Source organism: Gymnodraco acuticeps, unplaced genomic scaffold (genome assembly GCF_902827175.1).
Source record: "Gymnodraco acuticeps unplaced genomic scaffold, fGymAcu1.1, whole genome shotgun sequence".
NCBI classification, from domain to species: domain Eukaryota; kingdom Metazoa; phylum Chordata; class Actinopteri; order Perciformes; family Bathydraconidae; genus Gymnodraco; species Gymnodraco acuticeps.
The window spans coordinates 279,121-305,468 of record NW_022989843.1 but is presented as its reverse complement, the minus strand read 5'-3'; the positions used below and the strand labels follow the sequence as shown (position 1 = coordinate 305,468).

The following is a 26,348-nucleotide window of genomic DNA, read 5'->3' as shown; positions in this document are numbered from 1 at the left end:
TTTTAGACAAAATATTAAGATAATATATTGATAAATAGATGATACATGTAGAGTGTAGCACAATGACTATGCTCCTCACTATATTCCTATGTTTATTATTATTTCCTTCCTGCTTGAGTCCATTGTGTGGAAAATATGTTGGATGAGTGTCATCTTAATCAGTCACGCAGTCAGACAAGATAAAGGGAACAAATGAAACCGACTAATATCCTGGCTGGTCAGATTGTCTGGGTGCTGTAACACATGTTATGCACCTAAGTATCAATTGACTTTGTGTATCAATGTTCTAACTAGATATCTGCATGTTCATAATTGTGAAAACAAACTCGGTGCTGTTAAAAAGTATTATTTTTGTTCAGATTAACAAGACACTTACAATGTTCCACATACTTTACTGTCTATGGAAAACAAGAGCTAAACAAAATAAAGACTTTATACTCAAACTGTTATAGTCCACTTTGTTTAATGATTATCTTCATTTTCTTTTTCAACACAGCATGATTGGGGAGTTTCACATTTAAGACAATATCTAATTATTTCATTTGATTTGTGGTGTCCTTTTTGTGTCTGACAAACTGTATTTGGGCAGGCACTATGTGTACATGAACTGTGAAAATACATTTTTGTAGTGTGGAAATCAATACTTAATTACCATCTTTATTAAACCAAGACAATGTATACACTATATATATTTATATCCCAAAGGAGAAGATATGATTTATACCAGTATATAATGTGTTGTGGGGTTAGAGTAGGTTCAACAGGGTTTAACATCTGTTATAACTTTAAATATTCCCTTTTGACTCTGTATAATTACTGTTAACAATGAGCCCACAGTTTGGGTGAATGATGGTCTGTAATGTATATCAGTGTTGACAAATGTAAATTAATAGCTTTTTGCCCTCTTATTATTTTAAATAATATTCCTTTTCTCCTAGATCCATTGAAACACAGTTTAAAATGCAGTACAAAGGTTGGCAGTATTGTCGTGGGTGGGCTTATGTGTTCAAAGCAATTATGCTAATGTCTTAAAACTATGTGATTTACTGATTTTAAAACGCTGCAAATGTAAAACATTGCTTTAGATTGGTGGAGGTCACATACGCTCCCTGGGTAATCACCAAACCCAAAATGCCACCGTTGTGGCAGAAAGGAGCTTCAGAGGCATGTTATTAACATTTCTTTCTAGAGCACTTGGGAAAACAGTGTTCCAAAGTGCTTTACACAATGAATACAATTAGAAGCAATCAGTGACAACATATCTTTTTGGCTGAAAGAGCATGAAAGTTGAAACTTGCTGTGCTCAAGGAATGCCACACATCTGTTTCAGAGGGAAAACATTAAGTCTGTGTGACATCACATGGAAATATCATCCTCTGCATGCACGGTGTCCTAAACCTCTTCTTCTCATCTTGTCATCCTCTCAGGTTTCCCCCAACTGTAACCAGGTCTTGGTGAACGGTAAAGAAATGCGCGGTCGGCAGTCTCTGGCGGTGAACTTCACCTACCTGCACCTTTCTGCCACGCTGCAGCTCACCGTGTGGGTGCCCAAGCTCCCTCTGCAGATAGACGTGTCGGACACTGAGCTGAGCCAGGTCAAAGGCTGGAGGGTACCCATCATCACCAACAAGAGGTACATGACCTTAAAGGGCCAGTGTTGTATTTGGAGGAATATATCTGATCTTATCTAGATGAGGGTGTAAGGTCATGATTGAAAGCTTCTGCAAATGACGCCAAAGGAAGAATATACAAAGATTAGTAATGTCAAAAGGAAATGTAATGTAATATCTACACGGGATATCTGTGGTTCATCCATTAATGGTGTTGCTATCTAGCTTAGCGACATTTCCACTGACAGTAAGGTTGCCATCCTCTTTTGGAACACCATGGATATCTTTGCTTCACTTTTTTAGAGAAGGAGGAAGCATCATTTATCAATAGTCATAGTCAATGGGTTGGAAGCCTGTGATGGATCATCTTCTTGTATTATTTATATATCTAACAGTTGCTGGCAGTCTTCAAAAGAGCCCAACCAGTGTGTTTTTTAGGCCAAATACAATTGTGCTACAAAAGCATGTTTAAGTCTGTGTGGCCCATGGTTTAGAGGGGTGTTCTAGAAATACATTTGTATTTGCTTTATGGTGGAAAAACACATTTTTGGCATTACTGTTATTACTTGCCAGCTGACATCGATGCTAATATATCTGCAATAGACTAATATCGTTCAATACATCGTCCAAGCTGATTTATTTGAAATAGTCTGATTGTCCCTATAGTGAAAAGCTGGTAACAATGTAAATATTTTCTTTAGTGTTGTGGATGAAGTGCCCTTTAATAACACTTTAGGAACACAACTGACTGATCCAAGGCCACACCAAAGCATTCACCGGTAACATCATGAAAAATAATACAAACATACATCTGCTGTGTTTACCTTAGACACACTTTTTTTGATTCAAATAACAAAAATAAACATGATTGACTTGTACACCAAGGTTATTGAATTATAAAGGAGTTGTACTTATAATATAAAGTGTGAGATGTATGAGAGCAGAAAACAACAAGAAAGCAGATATACTCTCAACTTTAACTACAGCTCTTGGTCCATGTAGTTGAAAGAAGGCAACGCATATTGTTTCTTCCACAAAAGGAATACACACTTCAGCCTGTGATGTGTAAAGAAAGAATATAAAGAGAATGTATGAGTCAGGTCATTTTGTTTTATGATATACCTTTAAATGTGTGTGTGTGTGTGTGTTTCTTTTTTTGACTGAGGGAGAAAAGAAGGAATAAACAAAGGCATTGTGTGAATGTGAGTGTCCTTTGTCTTGATGTGTGTGTGTATGTGTGCGTTTGTGTGTGTGTGTGTGTGTGTGTGTGATATAGTGCTTATTGAATGGAGCAGTTGAGAGCACATATCGTTCCAGCCAGTCTATAATTTCATATGAGGTCAAGGCCTGTCTGGCTATACTGATGACAACTATTATGGCTTTAGCATCATTGCCCTGAATGAGGCATCAGTCATTTAAACGGACACACACCCACACACATGCACACTCTCTGTGAAAGGTAGACAATGCAAGTGGGTGGATCAGTTACATGATGTTGGCGTGTGTGTGTGTGTGGTGTGTGTGTGTGTGTGTGTGCGTGTGTGTGTGTGTGTGTGTGTGTGTGTGTGTGTGTGTGTGTGTGTGTGTGTGTGTGTGTGTGTGTGTGTGTGTGTGTGTGTGTGTTTGAGCATGTGTGGGGGCACTTATTTGTGCAATTTCATACGCAGCGGGTCAATAAACTGAAACCGTAGTATATAAACTGTGGAAATATCTTCAGGGCATTTATTCTCTGGCTACCCTGCAGTATACAATCTCAGATAAATATAGTAAATATTATATTTAAAAATATTGATTTTTATCAGAAATCTATGAACTTAAAGAACTCCTTAACCATTTAATATACATTGTCTACAGTTTATCTATTTTTGTATTAACTTGTATTTGCAGTGTCTGCTTGTGATATGGAATCACTTTAATTGAGCTGTACAGTATATTAAGTTTTGATAATGGGAACAAATATATATTTATTTAGGGATTCAGTTGCAGCACGTCCAAGAAAATGTATTTGAAGTATGTATTAACTTCATAAACAAAGATTTTTCTCTCACATACTTTCTTCAATGGGACATAATGGCACATGTAACCTGTGATTCTCAATACACTATTAAATAAAACATTTTCTTTTTAATTAATTTCTGTATTATTTTACTTGTATTCCTACTATCCTTCACAGTCTGGGTCGTGTATTCCCCCTGTGGTTGGAGCTATGATGTAGCAGTACACACATCAAGCATGTGACAAACTTCTACTCCACATAGGCTACAGTTGGTTTCAGCTGTGCTTTGTGGTGCTTTAAATAATATAAGCAACTCGTAACTTAAATATAGAGAAGGGATGTGTAAGACGCTGCCACATTTAAATTCATAGCCTCCAACTCAGTTTCTTGAACTGAAATTCAGAGTCACATTGGGGAAACTTCAGGCTCAGATTTCAATAACAGTACACATAATAACGTGTAGCACACAATCCGTTCAACATCAGCTTAAATATGCATGTGCACTTTCTTTCTTCGTTTATAAAGAACATGGTATGTGTGTCCTCTCTGTCTGCATATAAGCCTGACGGCGTCTATTCTCCATTGGTGTATGCCTGTGTGTGTGCTTTGAGTGTGTGTATGACTGTGTGTTGTTTCTATTCCCCATCTTGCTGCCCTTCCATTCTGTTATGCTGGACCTATTTTTCAATTTCGCCATTTCTGCTCAGATAGCCACCAAACCGTGTACACAAACAAACACACACACACACACCTCTACCTCCCTTTCCTCCTTATGCTGAGACACCAGCACACTGTTAGGCACACACTCTCACACAGAGACACATATTCAACTGGGAGACAAGCTTCTATGTGTGAAGCCTATAAGGAAGTGCCTTACTAAATTAACTTGCAATCGTGTTACTTTTATTGTGTGTTTTGGTTGTATTTGGCTTCACATTCAAGTGTTACTGCTGGTTCCATGACACTCCCACAATAAGGACAATAATTCAGTTTATTTTTAAAGTAGAAGTAAAACAATAGAAAAATAAATGGAGTCCACAACGCTTATAATAGCAGGACAACATTTGTATATATTGCTATGTCATCTGCATAGTGATGATTACTTCGTTTTGGTTAGTTTTTTGCTGATGAAAGGGTCAAACAGAAACATATATGAAACAGGTCCAATATAGGGAGGTGAAAGCACTAAAGGAACAAGCAAAGTTTCAGTATTTTAGGATATACTACCCTGGAAAACAGTGACAGAAGACAAAACTCAACTCTAAATCCTGTCAACCTCCCAGTATAGAAAAATGTTCTGCTTGAAAGAGGCCTTTTCAGGTATACACCCTAGACAAAAGCTGTTTCATTGCTGTGTTTAGACAACACACTCTATACTTACTGTGGAAAATATGTTGGCTCTTTTAAACACCTTCTCATTAACATGAAACATTTCATTCAACATTTTCCATTACTTGGTTATTTGAAAAACAAAAACATTAACACCTCGCCTTGTGATCATGGCTTTAACCATAAAAAAACATTCGCAGTAACTTCAGTACAGAGAAGTGCCATTTTAGAGTGTACACTTGTTAAGGTGACCTGGGGATCCATTAGCAAGAGAAATTGAGCTTAGAGAAGTTACAATAGTTTAGGTTTTTAGAAATACTCTTCCGCATAATTAATTAACAAAGACTAAATCACAAGGCCAGTTAGGCTACATTTCAAATTAAATAGAACGTTTACCAGCAAATTCACTTGGTACAACTATGGGGTTTTAAAAGTGTTGCAGCTAGATTAAAGTGTGTATTTTGTTTGACTGAGAGTGCAACCTGAAACTGGGATTATACAGTACATTACCTCGGAGTTTAGTGTATAAAAATGCCATTTAATTACCAGATAATCTGACCTTCTCTTCTCTCGTTCTCTCTCTGTCATATTTATCTTTATTTTCTCCTAAGGCCTACCAGAGACAGCGAAGATGATGAGGATGATGAGAGGAAGGGCAAAGGCTGCACCCTACAGGTAATATTGTAATTGATTTCATGACACACAAATAGTTTTTTAATCCTTTTCTACAAAGTCAATATCCCTGAGAGACGGTGAGAGCTGTATGACCACTGAGTATAAAATGTGACTGACTTGGTGTTATGCTTAGCTTTAGTTGGTTTAAGATACTGGACTTAACTATTGTGTCATTTATTGCTATTCAATTCATACATCTTGATAACGCACAGGCTAACAAGATGTACTGTAAGAATCCTTTTTTTTGTTAGGAATTGTAGTCTAATTTGAACTTTCTCTTGACTTTCAGTACCAGTACGCCTTGGTGCGAGTCCTCACTCATTTTGTCGCAGAACCCTCTGACCCCGGAGGTGAGATGGTCTTCATGTTGGGTGCGGACTGGCAAGCTGATATTACTCATTTGGTCTACGACCAGCTAAAGGTAATGTTTTTCTGTCACAAAAACGTACAAATGCCAAATGTTCCTTATAGGAATAGATCAACAATTGTTAAAACAGTACTTAGTTGCTTTCTAAGAGTGGGATGAGAAAATTAATACCACTTCATATCTAAGATTGGTATCCAGTTTCTCAAAAAACATATGGGATAGAAGCTATACTGTATGTTTCCATAAATGTTGGCCTTAACTTGAACTCTTCCTTGATTTGCGTATTGAATAAAAGCAAGCACAAGCCACTGCATGTAAAACCAATCCAAGATGAATGCATTGCAAAGCCTCATGGTTATTAATGAACAAATGATATTAATTGTGGTGGCTGTTTCTGTGATCCACAGGTAGAGGATCCTCGCATTGCCAAATTGATAGATGGAAGAATCTTGATCGGACGGGACCTGGGAATTACCACTATACAGGTGATTACCCTCTGTTCCACTCCCTTAACTAAACATGTATCTGTTCCCTCTCACTTTATTTTTTTTAATTATTTGGCTTTATCATCCCAGACAACAACCAGTTGTCCTTACTGAAGCTGTGTATATCCACCTTCTAATCTCAAACTAAGAATACAATATGAAATGAAAGAGCCCAACACTTAATGAAAAATAATCCTCATGTGGTTTCAAAGTTTGATCCATCTTCTAATCAAAAGGAGTAGGTGTAACTAGACACATTATGGTGTACCATTAACGTACTTTAAAGCACCCAAGGAGCAGTGCTTGAATGTGTATTTTAAATAATTTATGAAACCCACTTTACATCCAATATGCATGCATCACTTTTCGGAAAAGAGTTCCAGAGGAAGACTGTTGAAAACATGTGAATATATGAAAATAAAGAATAAAATGGCTAGTCACATTGCAGTCATAAGTAGGGATGCACCGAATATTCGGCCACCGAAAATTATCGGCCGAAAATGGTTAAAAAGGCCCTTTCGGCCGGTTTTAGCACCGAAAAAATATCACCGAATGTCAGAACAGGCTTAAATTGGTAACCTAACGTGTTGTTGTGATGACGTAATAAAGACGCGGCGACCATGCTCGCGGCTGGCTCACAGGGGGGGGGGGGGGACATTGACCTTTGTCATCGAGATTGCCCTGAGCCTTTAACAAATCGTATTAAATAATCTGATGACAGACTGTAAACAGAATAGCTGAAATTTTAACAAACTAAATAACTCAGTTTCCTCTAATCATTAACCCATGTTTGTATCATGTAGTTAACTCCGTGTGTTGCTGCTAGCATACATAACACCTGACGTGGAAACGTTACTCCTGGATGGGGCTACAGAGCTGCTAGAAAGACAGTGGAACCCGGTACATTCCTCAGTCTGCATGCGGTGCACTTTTGCTAAATGTTTAGACAAATTGCTCGTGTTTACATGCTAAACTCTTATTGCACTTATGGTAACAAGTATTCTCCACATCGAGACGGGTAAAGTTTAACCACACCTCGGAGCGCGTTCTCTCCGCCATCTCCGCAGTGTGCTCCGCTGCATGTAGCAGCTGCGTGTGTGTAAACTGCCCCGCCCCCTCGCACACAGACGGGGGAGAGAGATCTCGTCTGATCGAAAATACATCATAGACGCATTTGTTGTCTTTGCATATTAGAAACGAGTTGGCGACACTAAGACTGCGATATAATGTTTTTTAGCAATAATACATGACATATATAAATGTACTGTATGCATTCAAAAGTGCTGAATAAATGTTTTATGGACCCATAATAGTGATTATTATTTAAGTTAAGTTTTGCCATAATCATGTCTATTTCCATAATCAGGTAGCTGAACAACATTGGTAAAAAATGTATACATTATATATATATATTTATATTAATCATTTTCGGCCTTTCGGCATTCGGTTTTCGGCCAACTGTTTCCTATTTTCGGTATCGGTTTCGGCCAAGAATTTCCCATTCGGTGCACCCCTAGTCATAAGCCCTCCAGAAATGAAAATACTATCCTCTCTCTCTCTTTCTTCCTCTCCTCTTCCTCTCTTGCAGTTATAAGCCTTGCCTGCTAGCTTGTTACGCAATTAGCCACAATTAACTGTCAGATTTGGCCTTAACATCTCAGTGTGAGGTTCAGTAATTACACGCACACACGCACGCACACACACACACACGCACGCACGCACGCACACACACACGCACACATACACACACACACACACACACACACACACACACACACACACACACACACACACACACTTGCTGAATTCCAATAAGCCGGCCCATTGTAACTGGGTGTGACAGTGGAGGACGGTCCTGTGGCTTACTGTCTAACATTACTGCTTTACTCTCATATATCTGAGCTGAGGGAAAAACCCAAATATGTCACAGTCATATTTTGTTATGCTCTCCTAATTTGTATAATCTCTATATTTCATGTTACAATATATAAACTCTATTTGTATGATTAAGCATGTCACTCTAAGTGCTTGCATTTGCATGATTGCTCTTAAGAGTGTGTTGTGCATCTATCTAGATTTCTCTTGGGATTTTGGGGAAAAGCTGAGTGTGTGTTTGCATCCGTCCCAATGGGAACTGCTGCATGCACGCATGCACATGCACACTGATGCACGCATACAGACAGCTGTGCTCTGTTTGGGAGCCAGGAAAGAGAGTTTACCCAGCATTCACATTAAGATGCCAGAGACGACAGCCGTCATTTGATAGTTTGACATTTCAATTTTACCCCCCAGCTTCGTCTCACAGAGTTTCGCCTCCTCCCCACCTCCCTGTCTCTCCCTTCTTTCTCTCCCTCCAGTCTCTCTGTCTCGCCCTCTTATTCTCTGCCTGTCTTGAAGAGCAATCCCACAGCTGTCAATCATTGCATTTTGTTAGCTCGCTGAGGATGGGATTGAGTTTGACGCCCCGACACGTTCTCTGAGAGATTTTCTTTGTACACCAATCAGATCTGCCTGTCCTCCTGTCGCCGGGCGGAGTAGCACACTACAGCACAGGGCTCCTAATCTCTATCACAGTATGCCTGCTGCTCCCCCTCTCCATCATCTGTACCCCAATCTCTTCTGCGCTCCTTCTTTCTTCCCTCTTTCACTTTCTGTCCTCCTCTATTTGTCATTGCCTCTCTCTCTCTGACACCTACTCCATTTATTTATCTCGAGTTTTCTACCAGTGTGTCGCTTACACTTTCTCTCTGTTGTTTGTTCATTCACTCACTTTTTGGTTCTTTAGTTTTGGCCTTGTGTTTTGTTTATGCTAAATTGTCTTAGTTGGATGCTGACATTGAAGCACAGCTGGCAGGCAGACACAAACACTGTGTGTCCGTGTGTGTGTGTTTCCACTACTTGGCGTGTGTTACATTTAGTCAGAGATGTGATATAATAGAAGCAGTTTTTCTGAAATATATTTTTTTTCTTTAAACAAAGTAATGTCAGCTTTCTCAGGACTGTGTGTTTTATGAGTCTGTTAGTTTCCTAGCTTATGCGTATACTGCCAGTCTATGTGGCCACAAGCCACACTTCACTTTTATCTTAAAGGTCACCTATTATGCAAAATCCACTAATATTCGCTCTCTTTTTGTCCTGATCCATTTATATAAAATCCTGTCGGAAAATGAGCTGATCAGATTTTGGCCACTTTATGATGTCATAACGATTTTTTGGTTCGTGTAACCATTAGTCAATAGTCCACCAAGTTACCCCCCTCCCCACCACCTAATCACCTGAATCTCCTCCTAGAGCACCATTGTGTTCTTTTTAACCAAATATCTCTCAGAGGGGCGTGGGGAGGGGCTCCTTATTTTCATCTAAAGTAACACACAGAGAATCAGCACTTTTGAAATAGGGCTGAAACAGAGGGGATTATGGGATGCTGCAATGATCTGTTTGGGATTTCAGACAAACACTTCAGAGACATGTTTTGTCTATATCTGAGACCTATAATATATTGATGAAAAACAGTATAATAAGGGACCTTTAGGATAATATTCACTGAAACAACAACACATCTCTTGAAATGTACCTTGCTCCTGTACTGTCGTTCAGAGTTTTCCTTATTTGTACTTCTTAATTTCCTATACTTCATTTACCATGACCAACTGGAGCTGGTTGTTAACATTGTTATAATTTTGCAACCATTTTCAAACACAAGCTTACATTCCATCACTTGTCAAGCAACCCACTTCACCGTAATGTAAATTATACTTGGATTTTGAAGCTGGTGAACTTGTGTATTGTTTAGGAATGTTCCTTGAGCAGACACTTGATGCTGGAGCAAAACATTTGAAACTGCCAATGAATGACATTTTTGTTAAAAGCCTTTTACAAATTCAAATGTTGACAAAATTGCTTTTGTGCGTCTATAAAGGCAACATAACATAAATGAATGTCATTTTACAACCAATCACCGTTTTGTGATCTTTTGTTGCAGGTTCTTTCCCCACTGTCGGATTCTATCCTGGCAGAGAAGACTGTGACTGTGTTGGATGACAAGGTAACACAATTAAATGGTTTTATGTATTTAAGATGTTGGTCTCTTGTATCGGTATGTTTTAAGATATTCTCTTTTTTTTCTAGGTGACCATCACTGACCTGGGAGTCCAGCTGGTTGCATCTCTGTTCATCAGTATGACAGCAAGTCCTGGAAATTACCAGGCTATACAGCTTACAACTACAGCAACAGACCTGTTACACACACCTAAACAGGTAGGAGATGTGCACTAACAAACACATACAGACAGACACACACACAAATCACAGTAGCCCCATCCATACTTTATATCATATACACACACACACACACACACACACACACACACACACACACACACACACACACACACACACACACACACACACACACACACCCACACACACACACACACACACACACCACACCACACTGATGGACTACTTCTTAAGCTGTTTCCATCTACAGTAATTCCCCCGAGGTTGTAATCATGGAAGTTAAACAGTAATTCTGTGCTGCGAACATCACATAGTTGCTATCTCTCCCGTCATCAGTTTCTAACTAGGAGTGTGTTAACTTCCAGGCTATAGCACTACTTAGCTACAGTTACAACCACCTTAAGGTATACAGTACATTCAATACTCTTTATTCTTAGCTAGAACCACATGAAGGCATTTCCTTCTTTTTTTTGACAATGCACAATTGAATTCACAAATGACAAAGATATGTTATATTTGTCAACACAATGAAAATTATAAATTAACATTATGATACCATTTTGATCTGCTTTTACTCGATGCATAACCACACACTATCTATAGAACAACCTGCGCGCATACTGAATATTGTTTAAGGCTATCAAGTTACAGTACTATACAACTATTCACATTATATGGTTATTTACTCAGACTGTCTCAAGCTATTATCCCTCACATCCTCTTTCCCCTCCCTTCCCTTCTCCATTCTTTCATTTTTTTGTATTTTATCAAACAAATCCCCACATTATAATTTCTATCCATGGGCTAATTGGATAAGAAGCAGCAAATTACGATGGAAATTCAGATCTGATATTGCCTTTTATTCAAACATTAATTTGTTTTTTTCTTTTCCAATCCGTCAGTTTTTATCTCCATCATTCACCATTACCTGTGGAAAAGATGACGCTGTATGATGTAGAGGGAAAGTGAGGAGAAGGGGGAGAATAGGCTGAAAATAAATTTAAAAAAGGAGACTGGGGGAACAATTTAATGTGAACATAGAGGGAGAGAAAGAGTGTTGTTCCTAGCATTGGAGCTTAATTACTTTTGTAGGGAGGTTTGGTTATTTTATACCTACACATTATTTTCTGTGTTCTGATTAAAGGAAGCAACGGGTTTTATCTAGGGAAATTAGTGAGACACGATCAGACAAGAAGAGATAAATACATTCTCTGCTAGAAGAAAGCTGTTGACAGAAAAAAAAATGCCTGACACGAAGGACTCACAAAGACTCAGATGCTCGATTCCGTTTGCTTGGTAATGTTCTTTATTGTAAAGAAACCAAGCTATCCAATAATGACTACTAGGCTCTACTAGGATTCTACATCGAATCACTAGGTTCTACTAGGTTTTGTAACATGGTTCTCTGGTAAACAGGCATGGAGATAACGACAAGACAAGACGAACCGACAAAAGACAACAGGAGAACAGGGCTACATATACACAACAGTTAATGAGGCACAGGTGCAAACAATCCAGAACAGGAGATCACAATCAAGCTCACAGACTCTAACGCTGAAACCTTACAATGCCATCTTCCAAATATTTGTTCACTTTGTGATAAAAGAGATAGGGAGTGGAGAAAGGCACCATAACAATGTCAGACTTTTTTTTTTTACTGTGCACAAATGGAAATGGTTGAGTTACAATTCTCAGTATGTACATATTCTTGTTTGTGTGTGCTGGGTGAATGGATGGGAGTGTAGGTGCCTCTCTTTCTGGCTATCACCAAGAGTAATAACATGCTTGCATTGCAATAGAAACATAAACAGCTGACATATTTAAAAAAATATATATATATCATACTCTCAAGCTACCAAGGATAACTCCAATGAATGTCTTTTGTGATTGATTGTTACGTGAGAACGGTTAATAGCTCATTGGAAAATCAAGTTGGTAATGGACCAGGCCAGATGTAAATATTGTTGGAATCACCTGCTTCAAAACATGTTTTTTACTAAGACACATACAGTATTTGGCTCTTTAACTGCTAAATGCTTTACAAGCTAGTTGTATACTTTGTCTGTTTGTCATTTGTAGGTACCACTCATAGACCCATTAGAAAATGTGTCCATCCCTTAACAATACTACATTTATTGGCTTTTCGAAAATTTGAATATTAGCTTTTTCATAGCAATTGTTGCCAAATAAAGGCCATGTTTGTAGTCTTTAGTCTAATACACTTTTACAAGATGTATGTGATTTATATTTCAGGAAGCAGCAATCAGTTCCTGGATCCAGTACAGTGATGGTTCAGTGACTCCTCTTGACGTCTATGATCCAAAAGACTTTCTTCTCTCGGCTGTGTCATTGGATGAGAGCGTCATCTCCATAACCAATCAGGTACGAGCCATTAGACACTTTCTTTGTCTGACTAATAGTTCAAAGCTGTGTAAAATGTGCCAGAAACAAGCATTGCAAGTCTGACTGGTGGATATTTTCAGGAAACACTTTGCCGTTATGTGACAAAAGTGACATGATGTTGCCCAAAGAAATGTGTCTGTGTACCTTAACATCGACTCATTACTCTGTTAGGAACAACACTGGCCTATTGTAGTGGCAGAGGGCGAGGGACAGGGAGCCCTGGTTCGAGTGGAGATGGTCATCTCTGAGACCTGTCAGAAGTCCAAAAGGAAGAGTGTGCTGGCATCTGGAGTTGGCAATGTGGTAGTGAAGTTTGGAGCAAAAAGTGAAGAGAGGGGTGTGATGGGTAGAAGTGGACAGGACGACGGAGCAGGGACCGACAACAGCACCAGCGAGCCAAAGGATGGAGGAGAGTGGAAATCCAACAGTGCAGCTGTGGATCGAGAGGAAGGAGCAATGAGGAAGGTGGGGGTTACAAAAAGATTTAAAGAAAAATCAAATGTAATGATAGTGCACTATGTAAAGTATGTAATTTTCTGCACCATTACTAAATGGTAGACTGCATTCTTATGTATCTTAATAGGAAGTGAATGACATGTACGCTGACAGGCAGAATTATCAGTAAAATGTCAATCTGAAATCTCACTAGTAGACGGAAGTATTCTGCTTTTTATTCTTTTATATTTAATTCCAAAGTATTCTAAATGTGTTCAATGAACACTATTAATACCTACTTTAAGTAAAAACCTATAAAATATTGCTTTTAAAATATGTTTCTGCATAAATATTGTAACAAATCAAAAATGATATACCAAACTACCAATAGAGAATCTAACAAATATAACCTAAACCAGTGATGGACAGTATAATGAACAAACTGTTCTATTTTGAACTGTTGGGGTTAACTGTTTATTAATCTCTGTTAATCAGGTTAGCACAACCACCAAGAGCACAGTAACCCACCGTGCTTCAGGTGGCAAAGCTGCCAGTGGAGGCAGCAGCAGCAGCCGGGGTGGGGTTCCCAGCCAGGCCGGGGACCACAGTAGCTACCCAGCACAGGTGGAGGTACCAGGCACTGGAGATAGTGAGCTGACTCAGACCACGAGAGGACTGTCGGACCTGGAGATTGGAATGTATGCCCTTCTGGGTGTATTCTGTCTGGCAATACTGGTCTTCCTCATCAACTGCGTCAGTTTTGCATTCAGGTAAAACATTGTGATAATTGAGGACTCAATTGTTTTATAATCTAAAGGAAAATTAGCAGTAAAAGTATGTGGATTAAGACATAAAGCATTACATTTTCTATTTTTTCAATTCTAATTGTTACATTTTCAAAGGTTTATTGTCATATCATATATGTATATACCACATATATATTTCATGCTCAAATTTAAGAAAGGTCAGTGGGTTGGTTCAACTTCATGTTCAGCCTTTGATTCATTTCTATCATTCATCTGCAGATACCGTCACAAGCAGGTCCCTGTGCTGGAGGCGGGAGACAACATGAACCACGCCCATGACTGGGTGTGGCTTGGCAATGAGGCTGACCTTTTAGCTGACCACTCTGACCAATGCCAGGGTGGGCTGCATGACGAGTGCACCACTATCATTGACAGGAATGAGGGAGGATACGAGGAGAACAAATACCTCCTGAACGGGGCTGGCAACACCTTGATGATGGGCGTGGGCTCAGGCATGGGAACCATTAGTGGGAGAGGTGGTCCAGGGGGACATCGTGGCATCGCCCATGGACAAACCCTGCCCAGATCTGTTGCAGAACCACATCAGTGCCTTTCTGCAATGCCTACTAGTGGAACAAAATCCACTTGCCAAGGGGAGCATCTGAATAATTCCCCCAGGGCCACGGCTGCAGCTGCGGTCGCAGCTGCCAAACGCAAACGCGTCCAGTTCACGTCTTTTGCCACCGTTCTGCCAAATGATAATTCCGGTGGGGGTGGCCCATACACCAACTCTTCAGTCATGTTGACCAATGGCAGTGAGGATGACATAAAGTGGGTGTGCCAGGATATGGACCTGGGTCAGTCTGAAATCAGAACCTACATGGAGAGGCTACAAGACAATCTGTGACTGATGGGAAAGGGACAGAGAAATGGAGGGGCACAGGATGAGTGCAGGAGGGGGAGTATGGACAATGAGTACAATTCACCTGTAATGCCTTTGCAATGGATGAAGGGAGGGAGACCGGGAGGAATATGAGATCAGTAAATGAAACTCGAAGTGTTGCCAAGAGTTTAGAAGATGATTGAATGGACAGTGAAGGGGAAGCATACCTTTAGCTCCCCTTTGGCTGTGGAGAGCATACTGTCATTACTTGCTTAAACTGACATCAATGGTAGCAAACAATAATAAACCTTATGAGTTCATTTATAATCTATTATTTATTTGTGAAAATATTAGTGTAAGAATCAATAATAAAGTTACCATTGGTTATAAGTGTTTATTTTCAGAATACTAGTAAACCATTGCGCTATACAGTAAATTCAGGGTATGTTATTAGACAAACATTATCATGCCACTATACATTTAGACCATGGATGGTAAGAACATCATTTCTGAAGTATTTTTAATCATATGTATTGACTGTGGCTTTTGATTTATCATTTATAAATCTAGTATTAATCATGAATTACTAAGTTTGCTGATGATTATGATTACTGAAAAAAAAGTGCACATCAAATATACTACCTGTTTGTTTTTGTTCCATCATGTGACCCATTTTCTTTTGGCATTGCTCATAAATGAAATGTATCATGTAAACATATATATATTCCAAGTACTCAACCATACCTTCGGACACCTGTGGGGGCTGCCATTCAGCGTTAAATACCATCATGCTATTTCCTCAAACAACAGAATGTTTCAAGAGTTGGATGATGATGTGAAATACAAAAGACTGTTTCTCCCTTGGATCCAAGACAGAGGCATTTAAACCTGCACAATAACAAACAGGAAATGACATTAGCCATATTTCAGGCTGACTTCCTTTTTTTGTGAAACCTTCCAGCCAATGACGGTTTTCTCCCTGTGTTCACAACCAATCGCATCATCCCCAGGCCCCTCCCCTTGTCTGTGACTGGACAGCATTAGACACTTTTGGAACTGCAGTATACAGTGAAATACTCTCTGTGAACTAAAGGGGGACTGACTGAGGTGTCTCATACAAAACAGAGGCTGCTTGGGCTTTGCAAAGCCCGAGCGAACTCTTAATAATGAGGATTATTTAAAACAGAAACCAGGATGGCTACAAGATAGACCCTTTCCTACATGGAGCTAACAGGATATAATGAATGACATTACAATACCAAGTGGAGTGACACAAACAGTCACATAGATATTGGTTCATAAAACATGTTTGTTTTGTTGAAAATAATTATGTATTTCTTTTCCTATTTTTTTTTTTTTATAAATAGTTTTTATTATGTTTTTCCATCAATTTGGAAGATATTAATTGTAGCTTTTTATTTCCAAGATTTATTAAGATTTTAAGGATATATGATTATTTTGTTCTCCTAAATATCTATTTATTTAAATTAACATTTGAGGGGGTGAGGAGGGCAAAAAAAGCCCAAGGGCAAATATGAAACAGATCTGCTGATGAATGATAGCACATTAAAAGAACAAGTGAAAGGAAGGAGACAGAACAGGTAGAGGTTGCCTCACCTTCTTTAAGCTCAGGTGACGAGTCATAAAGAACTGACCATAAAAAAGGAGAATTGTAAGATTGTTAAGATTGCAATATTTATTTATAAATGTGTTACTGTTTCAAAGTACACTGTATGTTGTAGATAAATAAACATGCTTCAAAGTGCTTGTGAATAAGATTGCAGATCACTAGCCAACAACATAGTGATATTTTGTACATTTTACAGTGCAAATATGATACACAAAACTATCGGTACCACCTTACAATAAGACTACCCTTATAAAGGATTAATAAAAGGTTTATAAGTAGGTTATGAATTAGGTTGTAAACACTTTATTAATCATTAAGAACCATTTATAAACCAGTTCTAACATACTTTTCATACATTAACACAGGCTCACTATTTGGCAAGATGACTAAGCCTTATATTGGCTACCTAGGGAGAATCAATTCAGTGAACAACAGATACCAAGGATGCTGGCTGATAAAGAAGACGAAGTAAGCTAAGTAGCCAATATAAGACTTAGCAGTACAGATACATGTGGGCTCACTATTTGGCAAGCAACCGGTCACAGTTGTCTTGTTTAATGTCTGTTTAATGTTTTAATGATTTATAAAGTGTTCACAACTTAATTAATTAATTAATTACAAACTATTCGTAAACCCTTATTAAGGGTAGTCTTATTGTAAAGTGCTACCAAACTATCTACCACCACAATGTGAAAGTGATCTTATTGGTTCTTTTTCTAATAATGTTCCTGTCTTTGTTTAAAATATTGAATGAGGTCTTGTTTTTGTACAGGGTAGGAATCAGTTTACCTCTGTCATGAGATGTACAAATTGAAGTAGTTCGTTCATCAAGCCTGAAATAGCTTGAGGCTATTGTGTCCAAGAGATCCATTTTAGAAAGAAAACCAAACCAAATGTGAAGATATTTCAATCCAAAACAGAGGCTGAATATGGACTACCACAGATATCTCTTGTTTCAATAATTTGTCTAACAAGGTGCATAATACACTGTACAAAAATATAATTTATATTTTTGTTCGGTGTATCAATGCACATAAAGTCACAATGGCAAAATTGTAAGGTAAAACATTAAGGACACAGGAATCAAAGGATGGAGATCTTGAAAAGAAGAAGAAGAAGAACATTGGCTGCACAGCCTTCACCAAAGCAATAGATATTTTGACTAATGATGGCAACTATACTGTATGTACTAGACATTATTGTATTTTGCCTCCTAATGTAGCCACAAAACTGCTGTGATTGAACGGTTAAGTCAAACGGGAACAACTTTGATAGTCGCTGACGGTAGATGTGTAGCAATGTTTTCAATAAAAATAACCTTTTGACTCTTTACTAGACTGTGAGTTTAATCATAATTCACAATGTGGGACACTCATTCTACCTGTTGTATAATTTTAAAAAAACGGTATGGATTTAGACTAGAAAATTGCTGTTTTTATCATTTTTGGTGTATACTGTATGCTGTTTTGTTTCATAGCAAAGAAAGACAAAAGTTCCATATGCAGCCATTGCTAAAAGGGTTGCACTTTACTGCATGCGTACTAAACTACTGCTGAACACTTTCCAGAAGAAACAGCACAAACATTTGGCTTCTTTGTCATCTTTGGTGGTTGACAATGCAGATTAAAGTGTAAAGTGTAAAAGTAAGTAAGTTCAGTTCACTCAAACAACATTTACTATTTAAATATTAAACACAATTCTACACTGGAACTTTTAATTTCATCCAAAATCTGATCAGGATACATTTCAATTTGAGGATTTGGTTTTCATTGTGTTCACAGCCTGGCCATACACACTTATTAGGCTTTGTGTGAACAGATGATTTTCATATATGGTACTGTATTTTTTTGGTGTGAGAAAACCATAAGACCATGTTTTCAGAGGATCATTTTACATGTTTAGCCATTGCAGACTTTCCCCCCTCGAATTGAATCTTACTCTCCAGTAAAGATAATAAATGACCTTAGAACCAAATGCATATTGGACATTTCCTTTCGGGTGAAGCCAATTGACAGCAGTAGTTCAGCCTGCAGGCAGTAAATAAAAGAACCTCTACAATGGGGCTCTGTGCTGAAAACAATCAAACCACTGAAAAACAAATACATATTCTCAAAATAACTGAGTTTAGTTGTTGTATAGTTACAGTGGGAGGTACACGCGGGCAGCAGTTGAATGTGCTACAGGTAGAAAAGACGCCAATTGACATGAAACCTAAAGGTTTTTTGTTTGATTTGTTTTCCTTTTGCTTTTCTGATTGTTTAAACATGTTTCATGGAGGCCAATTAAAACCCATAACCTAAAACAGCCTGCTCTTTTGTCTTGTTTAACCCTTTTGATGTTTAATCAAAAAGTCGAAATTACAATTATCTTCAGCCTCCTGTCATGATAATGTTGTATTTAAAACTTGTTTTTGTTCAACCCATTATGGTGATGACAGAACAGGACTCAATCAATGGGTAGGTACAGAAGCTGGAACTTGAGAAGTTTCTTTTTTTTAGAAAACTTTATTTTATATTATTTGGGCAGTACATGATATACACAAGTTACATTAATAATACACATAAAACACAATTCATAAATATATAAATAACATAACGTTTAAATTCCAATGAGACTCAGTTCGGTCACAGACTCAAAATGCCCCATGGCTGAGTCTGGGATTTGTCCAGGGTTTTTCTTCTCCTTAGTTCAAGGCAAGGCAAGGCAAGTTTATTTATATAGCACTTTTCAACACAAGGCAATTCAAAGTGCTTTACAAAAAATGAAAGAGATTAAGAAAATGGCATTTAAAATCAGTCATTAAAAAGAAAAGCTAATAAAATAAACATTAAAAGAAAAAAGTACATGGATAAAAGTTACAGTGCAGTCTAAGATATGAATAGTTCAATTAAAAGCAGCGACAAAAAGAAAAGTGTTCAGCCTGGATTTAAAAGTAGTCAGAGTTGCAGCGGACCTGCAGGTTTCAGGGAGTTTGTTCCAGATATTTGGAGCATAATAACTGAACGCTGCTTTACCATGTTTAGTTCTGACTCTGGGGACAGAAAGCTGACCAGTCCCTGAAGACCTGAGAGATCTGGATGGTTCATAATTTAGCAGGAGGTCAGAAATGTATTTTGGGCCTAAACCATTCAGTGCTTTATAAACCAGCAGCAGTATTTTGAAATCTATTCTTTGACACACAGGAAGCCAGTCTAAAGACTTCAGAACTGGAGTGATGTGATCCACTTTCTTAGTGTTAGTGAGGACTCGAGCAGCGGCGTTCTGAATCAGCTGCAGCTTCCTAATATATTTTTTAGTGAGACCTGTAAAGACACCATTGCAGTAGTCGAGTCTACTGAAGATAAAAGCATGGACCAGTTTTTCCAAATCCTGCTGTGACATTAGTCACATTAGTCACTTAGTCACATTAGTCACAGCAGCACACAGCATATATCCTAGATATATTCTTTAGGTGATAGTAGGCTGATTTAGTAACAGTTTTAATGTGACTGTTGAAACTCAGGTCAGAGTCCATGACTACACCTAGATTTCTGGCTTTATCTGTTGTTTTGAACATTGCAGACTGAAGCTCAGCGCTAACTTTTATACGTTCTGACTTGGCTCCAAAAACCATTACCTCAGTTTTATCTTTGTTTAATTGGAGAAAGTTCTGACACATCCAGTCATTGATTTGTTCAATGCACTTACTCAGTGTTTGAATTGGAGCATAGTCTCCTGGTGAAATGGTTATGTAAATGTATGTGTCATCCGCATAGCTATGGTAACTTATTTTGTTGTTCTTCATTATCTGAGCCAGTGGTAGCATGTAGATGTTAAAGAGAAGAGGCCCCAAGATGGAGCCTTGAGGAACCCCACATGTCATATTTGTCAACTCAGATGTGTATTTACCTATAGAAACAAAGTTGTTTCTGTCCTTTAAGTAGGATTCAAACCAATTTAGAACTGTTTCCGAAAGTCCCACCCAGTTTTCTAGTCTGTCTAGTAATATGTTGTGGTCAACAGTGTCAAACGCAGCACTGAGATCTAATAATACTAACACTGAAGTTCTGCCACTGTCTGTGTTTAAGTGGATGTCATTAAAGACCTTTACAAGAGCAGTCTCAGTGCTGTGGTTTGGACGAAAGCCTGACTGGAACACATCAAAACAGTTATTTAAATGCAAGAAATTACTCAACTGTTGAAAAACAACTTTTTCAATGATTTTACCTAGAAATGGCAGGTTTGATATGGGCCTGTAATTGTTCATTACTGAAGCATCTAGATTATTCTTTTTTAAGAGCGGTTTAATGACTGCAGTTTTCAGGGCCTGTGGAAAAATACCTGAGTGAAGAGATTTGTTTACTATATGAAGTAGATCTGAGGCCATGCAACGAAAAACATCTTTGAAAAATCCTGTTGGAATAATATCAAGGCAGCAGGAGGAGGATTTCAGAAGTTGAATAATGTCCTCTAGGTTTTTATCATTAATCTGATGGAATTGTGTCATGATGTCTGAATTGATGTTAAGTGGAGATAGGGACAACACATTTGCTGTTCCTGATGCAGAGGCACTGACTGCATGTCTGATTTTCTGAATTTTGTCAGTGAAGAAGGAGGCAAAATCATTGCACGCCCTGGTGGATAGAAATTCAGAGGCTACTGACACTGGGGGGTTAGTTAGTCTGTCGACGGTAGCAAACAAGGCACGTGCGTTGTTTTTGTTTTTGGTAATGATGTCAGAGAAGAACGATTGTCGTGCGTTTTTCAATTCCAAATTATAAAGGCCAAGTCTCTCTTTATAGATTTCAAAGTGAACCTGGAGATTTGTTTTTCGCAACCTGCGTTCAGCTTTTCGACATTCTCTTTTTTCTGTTTTCACGGTCATGGCCTTTCTCCATGGAGATATTTTCTTGCCAGACACTTCCTTTAACCTAGTTGGAGCAATGGCATCTATAACATTTTTAATTTTTGAATTAAAATGATCTACTAGCTCATTTACTGAGATGTTGGCAGGGGCAAGTGTGGAAGAGAAATTCTGAGTAAACATTTCCCTAGTATTTTCAGTTAAATATCGCTTTGTGGTTAGCTCTTTTTGAACATTTTTGTGAACAGAAATAGAGCTCTCAAAGAAAACACAGGAATGGTCAGAGAGTGCAACATCAGTCACCACAACCTTAGAGATATTCAGACCCTTTGAGATAATTAAGTCCAGAGTGTGCCCCTTATTGTGCGTGGGCTCCGTCACATGCTGAGTCAGTCCATAGCTATCAAGAACACAAAACAGTTCTTTAGCCCCTCTGTCCTGGGGGTTGTCAACATGGATGTTAAAATCACCAACAATGACTAGACGGTCAAAGTCAATACACACTATAGACAGCAGTTCAGTAAAGTCATCAAAAAAGCTTGCACAGTATTTGGGTGGTCTATAGATATTTAGGAACAGAGCTCGAGAGGAGCATTTCAGCTGAAGGGCCACATATTTAAAAGAAGCAAAGTTCCCATAAGATGTCTTCCTGCATTGAAGGGAATCATTGAACAGAATAGCAACTCCACCCCCTTTCTTATGCATTATTTCCTGACTCATAAAACTAAAGTTGGGAGGGGTTGATTCGATAAGAACAGCTGCACTGTTATTTTGTTCAATCCAAGTTTCTGTTAAAAACATAAAATCGAGATTGTGCTCAGTGATAAAATCATTGATTAAAAATGTTTTTCCTGCCAAAGACCTGACATTTAATAAAGCTAGTTTAAGTTTGTTAAACACACTATCAGTCATGTTTTTTGTAACAAGCTGTGGCTGACATGGAATCACTGCTAAATTAGATACACTCACACAAACGTTTGAGCACTTCCTGTTTCTATGATTCACCGCTCTTAATCTATTACCTATCAACACAGATATCGGCAAAGTATTTGTATTTGTTTCACGATGGTGCCACTGTTTATGATCGTCTGATTTAGTATCATTTTGCACCTTGTCTTCCAGATTTTCATACATGTGATACAAATTACCAGCTGAAAAAGGTCCCTGTGTTTATTCTCCATCCCCTCATCCAGAATACAATACATGATTGAGACATATTCTACATTGAAGTCTAATCCGATGCCCCGTAGGAGCGACAACACCTCCTGGGCTCTGTAGCAGTCCATGAGGAGGTGCTGTAAAGTCTCGTCCTCCTCACAGTTAATCATGGGGCATGTTCTAGTTTTCACATAGCAGCTCCATGAGACCACAGCTCTGACTGCAAGTCTGTTAACTGATATCAGCCACCTCACGTCTCTCATGCTCTCCGATGACTGTTTACTTTTCACACATTCAAGACTTCGTTACCTTCGTCAGGTGTTAGGTTTTTGTATGTTATAACACCTCCATATTTGAAATCGTTTATCATTGTAAAATTACTCTATTCGGTAGTCCGATCCAATTACTCCCTAAATGCTGAACTTCAGTTGTGAAGTCACCATAAACTAATTTGTAATATGGTCCATTTCTAGCTCTGCCTCTTCTTTTCTTCCATCCCATTTCTCCATCCTCAACCCAAGGTGCTTTCCTATTGATTGCAGCCGAGATGTTTTTTACAAAGGTAATTGTTAGTTGAATGCCCAGGTCTATGGCTCCCAGGCCTCCATATTCCCTACTCTTAAATAACAAATTACGTTTAGCAATCTCCCTTGTTGTACCCCACACCAAATTGACACACTGTTTGTTTAATTGCATAATTATTTGGGCTGGTGGGGGAAAAATGATTTTATTATGTTTATTCTTGATTTATAATTTTTATTTGTATTCTCCCAGTGTTTAACTTGTTCTTTGACTTCACTTAGTTTGTTCTCCCAATTGAGTTCAGCACAGTTGTCGCTACAAATAGTTATTCCAAGTATTTTAATTTCTTTTTTCACTTGAATGTTTATGTCGCATTCGGCATCGTCGGTGCCGATCCAAACACCTTCAGTTTTGCTGTGGTTTAATTTAGCTCCTGATGCCAATTCATATAAGTTTAGGTGGTTTGTTAGAACATCCATTTCCTGTTGGTTTTTTATTATATTATTTTAGAAGTTTCCTTACAAGGACATTTGTTTCAAAATGTCATTGTAAAACAAATAGGCTGAAATGAGATAATTTGTCTCTGTAAGTTTATATAAAACCTTACAAGAGAAAAATATAACATTATTACTTGGAACCTTTTCCAAACATGCATACTTGCAATCTCAATGTCGGCTGATTTAGTAATGCAAAGTACTGTATGTCTGCCTTTAAGAAAACACTGGACAAAGTTGGTAGCTTTTGCTTTTTTATTCACACTTAATACAAAATAAGTCAAAGATTTCCTTTCCCTTTGTAAAAACATTTAGTATCAACAGCGACGGTAAATTAGAAATGGGCAATAGGAATAACCAACCCCCAGTGTCTGGCTTAAAACAATACGTGCCGGTTATGAATAGTGTCAAACTAAAATGGAAGGCATAAAGGCAACCATGTAATGCCGTTACTTTTCACCTGCCTCAGAAACATGCATGGTGGGAGATGATTTGCGCATGATTGAGTTTAGAGCTTTTTTCATCTTAAAACACACCAAGTATTTCGATATTCTCTCAGTTTTATTTTTATTTGGCTCACATAGCAGACATGGCATGGATGGTCAAATATAACTAATGAAGTGATTTCCTCTAAGGAGCATGGATCTTTTTAGATCCCTTGCTAATTTTGTCTGCGCTCTAATTGCCAGGTTTCTGTAGGCTTCACTTGAAGGCCCAGTGGGAGTCTTGGTGATGGAGAGGCATTTACACTGAAAGTTAATTAAGATAATGTTTTGGAGCCCACCGGATCACCACGATTAAGTATGATATAAGATATCCACGATAAAGTTGACATTTGATCTGAAGTGCCTCAATTTTCCAGTGGCATACTGCCCACCTTCTCACAAAATGTATTATGTACAAACTGTAATGAAAAATACTTTTTGGAAGATATGTTTTTCTTAAATCTGGACACAAGTCATTACAGTTGTTGGGTTGTGGTCGGTCAATGTCCTCTTAAAACATGTATTAATAGAACTGCTATCTACAAAGATATGATACACTCATGACATGTCTTTTACATGTTTGGACTTGATATCTTGAATGTAGCTTGACTTAAAAGAGATGACTTTCATCCACAGCAGAGCCAATTGTTTTAAACCCAGGGGCATATGAACGACTTGGCTTGTTAGTTAGGAAATATGAAGTGAGTTTTGACACGGAAACACACTCTATGCTGATGTGTAAAAATTGTATTTGGTGATGTTGAATCTCTCAGTCACAAATGACTCTTTTGATTTGACTTACTACAAAGAAATGCAAATTCGTCATACACTTTAGCTCATTGCCAAAGATCAACCAAGCTTAACACGTTTAAAACTTATTCTAAAAAATGTAATTTAAAAAATATATAAGATTTGAGGTTTGTCCTTTATATAGATCGGATATGTATTATCCACAAAGAAACAGACACTTATTGGTTTGTTTGGTTGTGTTTACTCAAATGAGTGAAACAGCTCTCCCCTGGGTACGGTTGGTAACCATCACTCATTTGTGTGGTCAAAAAATGTATAGCATCTTTAACGTGAGGCAAACCCAGGTGAAGTTAATTAGCACATTTTGAGTTTCAAACGATGGTCTCACATGTGCACATTTCTGGAAATGGAAAGGAAAAAAACGACCTGAACTCTCAACAAGTAAAGTTTATCTTACAGTAAGTAAAAGACTTGTTAGCTTGTTTTCCATTGCTGCTAATGTCAGCTAACAGTAGCCTACAGTGTTCTAGAAAAGCTAGTTAGCTAGCAGTGAGGTATATGTAAAGAGAAGAGGATTTCTTGGAAGAAATTAACCACCTGGCCTTCACTACAAGTGCAGTTGGGTTTTTTATATAACAAGGAAGTGGACTTCTTCATTTGACAGAGAGGAGAATTAACTTTTTACGTCTAAACGTGAGTAAGAGAAAAATATTTTGTGCCATCTTTTTTCCCCTGGCGGTGAATGCGTACTGTGCACATGTGTGGGAGACTAATTGGGGCCATATGTTTTCTTGCCCTTTTTTTCACTGATACGGTGATTTGGGAATGATGTAGGTCTTGTTTGTGTATGCTTTACTGATCAGTAGCTGATCATTGGCCTTTTAAAACTATAGGTGCATAGGGAAGTTTTGAAAGTCATGTATGATATGTTCAGTGTTTCTTTCTATGATATTAACTTACATTTGTTGACTGAATTTAATCCCAGAGTTTACTTTTTGCATATAATATGGTATGTTGTATTTATCCACACCACACCACAGCACTACACATCTGAATATGTTAAGTGTTGGTACAATTGCTCATTATCCTCATTCCTTAATAGGCTACTGTGGATCTTTAGTTGACCTGTGTGTGTGTGTGTGTGTGTGTGTGTGTGTGTGTGTGTGTGTGTGTGTGTGGTGTGTGTGTGTGTGTGTGTGTGTGTGTGTGTGTGTGTGTGTGTGTGTGTGTGTGTGTGTGTGTGTGTGTGTGTGGGGGGGGGGTCACTGCTGAAATGGCAACTTGCATGGAAGTTAATT

General features: G+C 38.2%; 1 protein-coding gene across 1 annotated transcript in view; it reads left to right on the top strand.

The window, feature by feature from the left end:
* The window catches only part of si:dkey-215k6.1 (transmembrane protein 132C), a 289,465-nt gene extending 271,340 nt beyond the window's left edge, over window positions 1-18,125 (top strand). Inside the window, 10 exon segments of the mRNA XM_034238564.1 lie at window positions 1,428-1,633; window positions 5,547-5,610; window positions 5,900-6,031; window positions 6,385-6,462; window positions 10,445-10,507; window positions 10,591-10,719; window positions 12,955-13,083; window positions 13,276-13,569; window positions 14,035-14,309; window positions 14,565-18,125. Of these exon segments, the coding sequence (XP_034094455.1) occupies window positions 1,428-1,633; window positions 5,547-5,610; window positions 5,900-6,031; window positions 6,385-6,462; window positions 10,445-10,507; window positions 10,591-10,719; window positions 12,955-13,083; window positions 13,276-13,569; window positions 14,035-14,309; window positions 14,565-15,192 (1,998 nt within the window). The 3' untranslated portion in view covers window positions 15,193-18,125.
* Window positions 18,126-26,348: the final 8,223 nt, after the last annotated feature.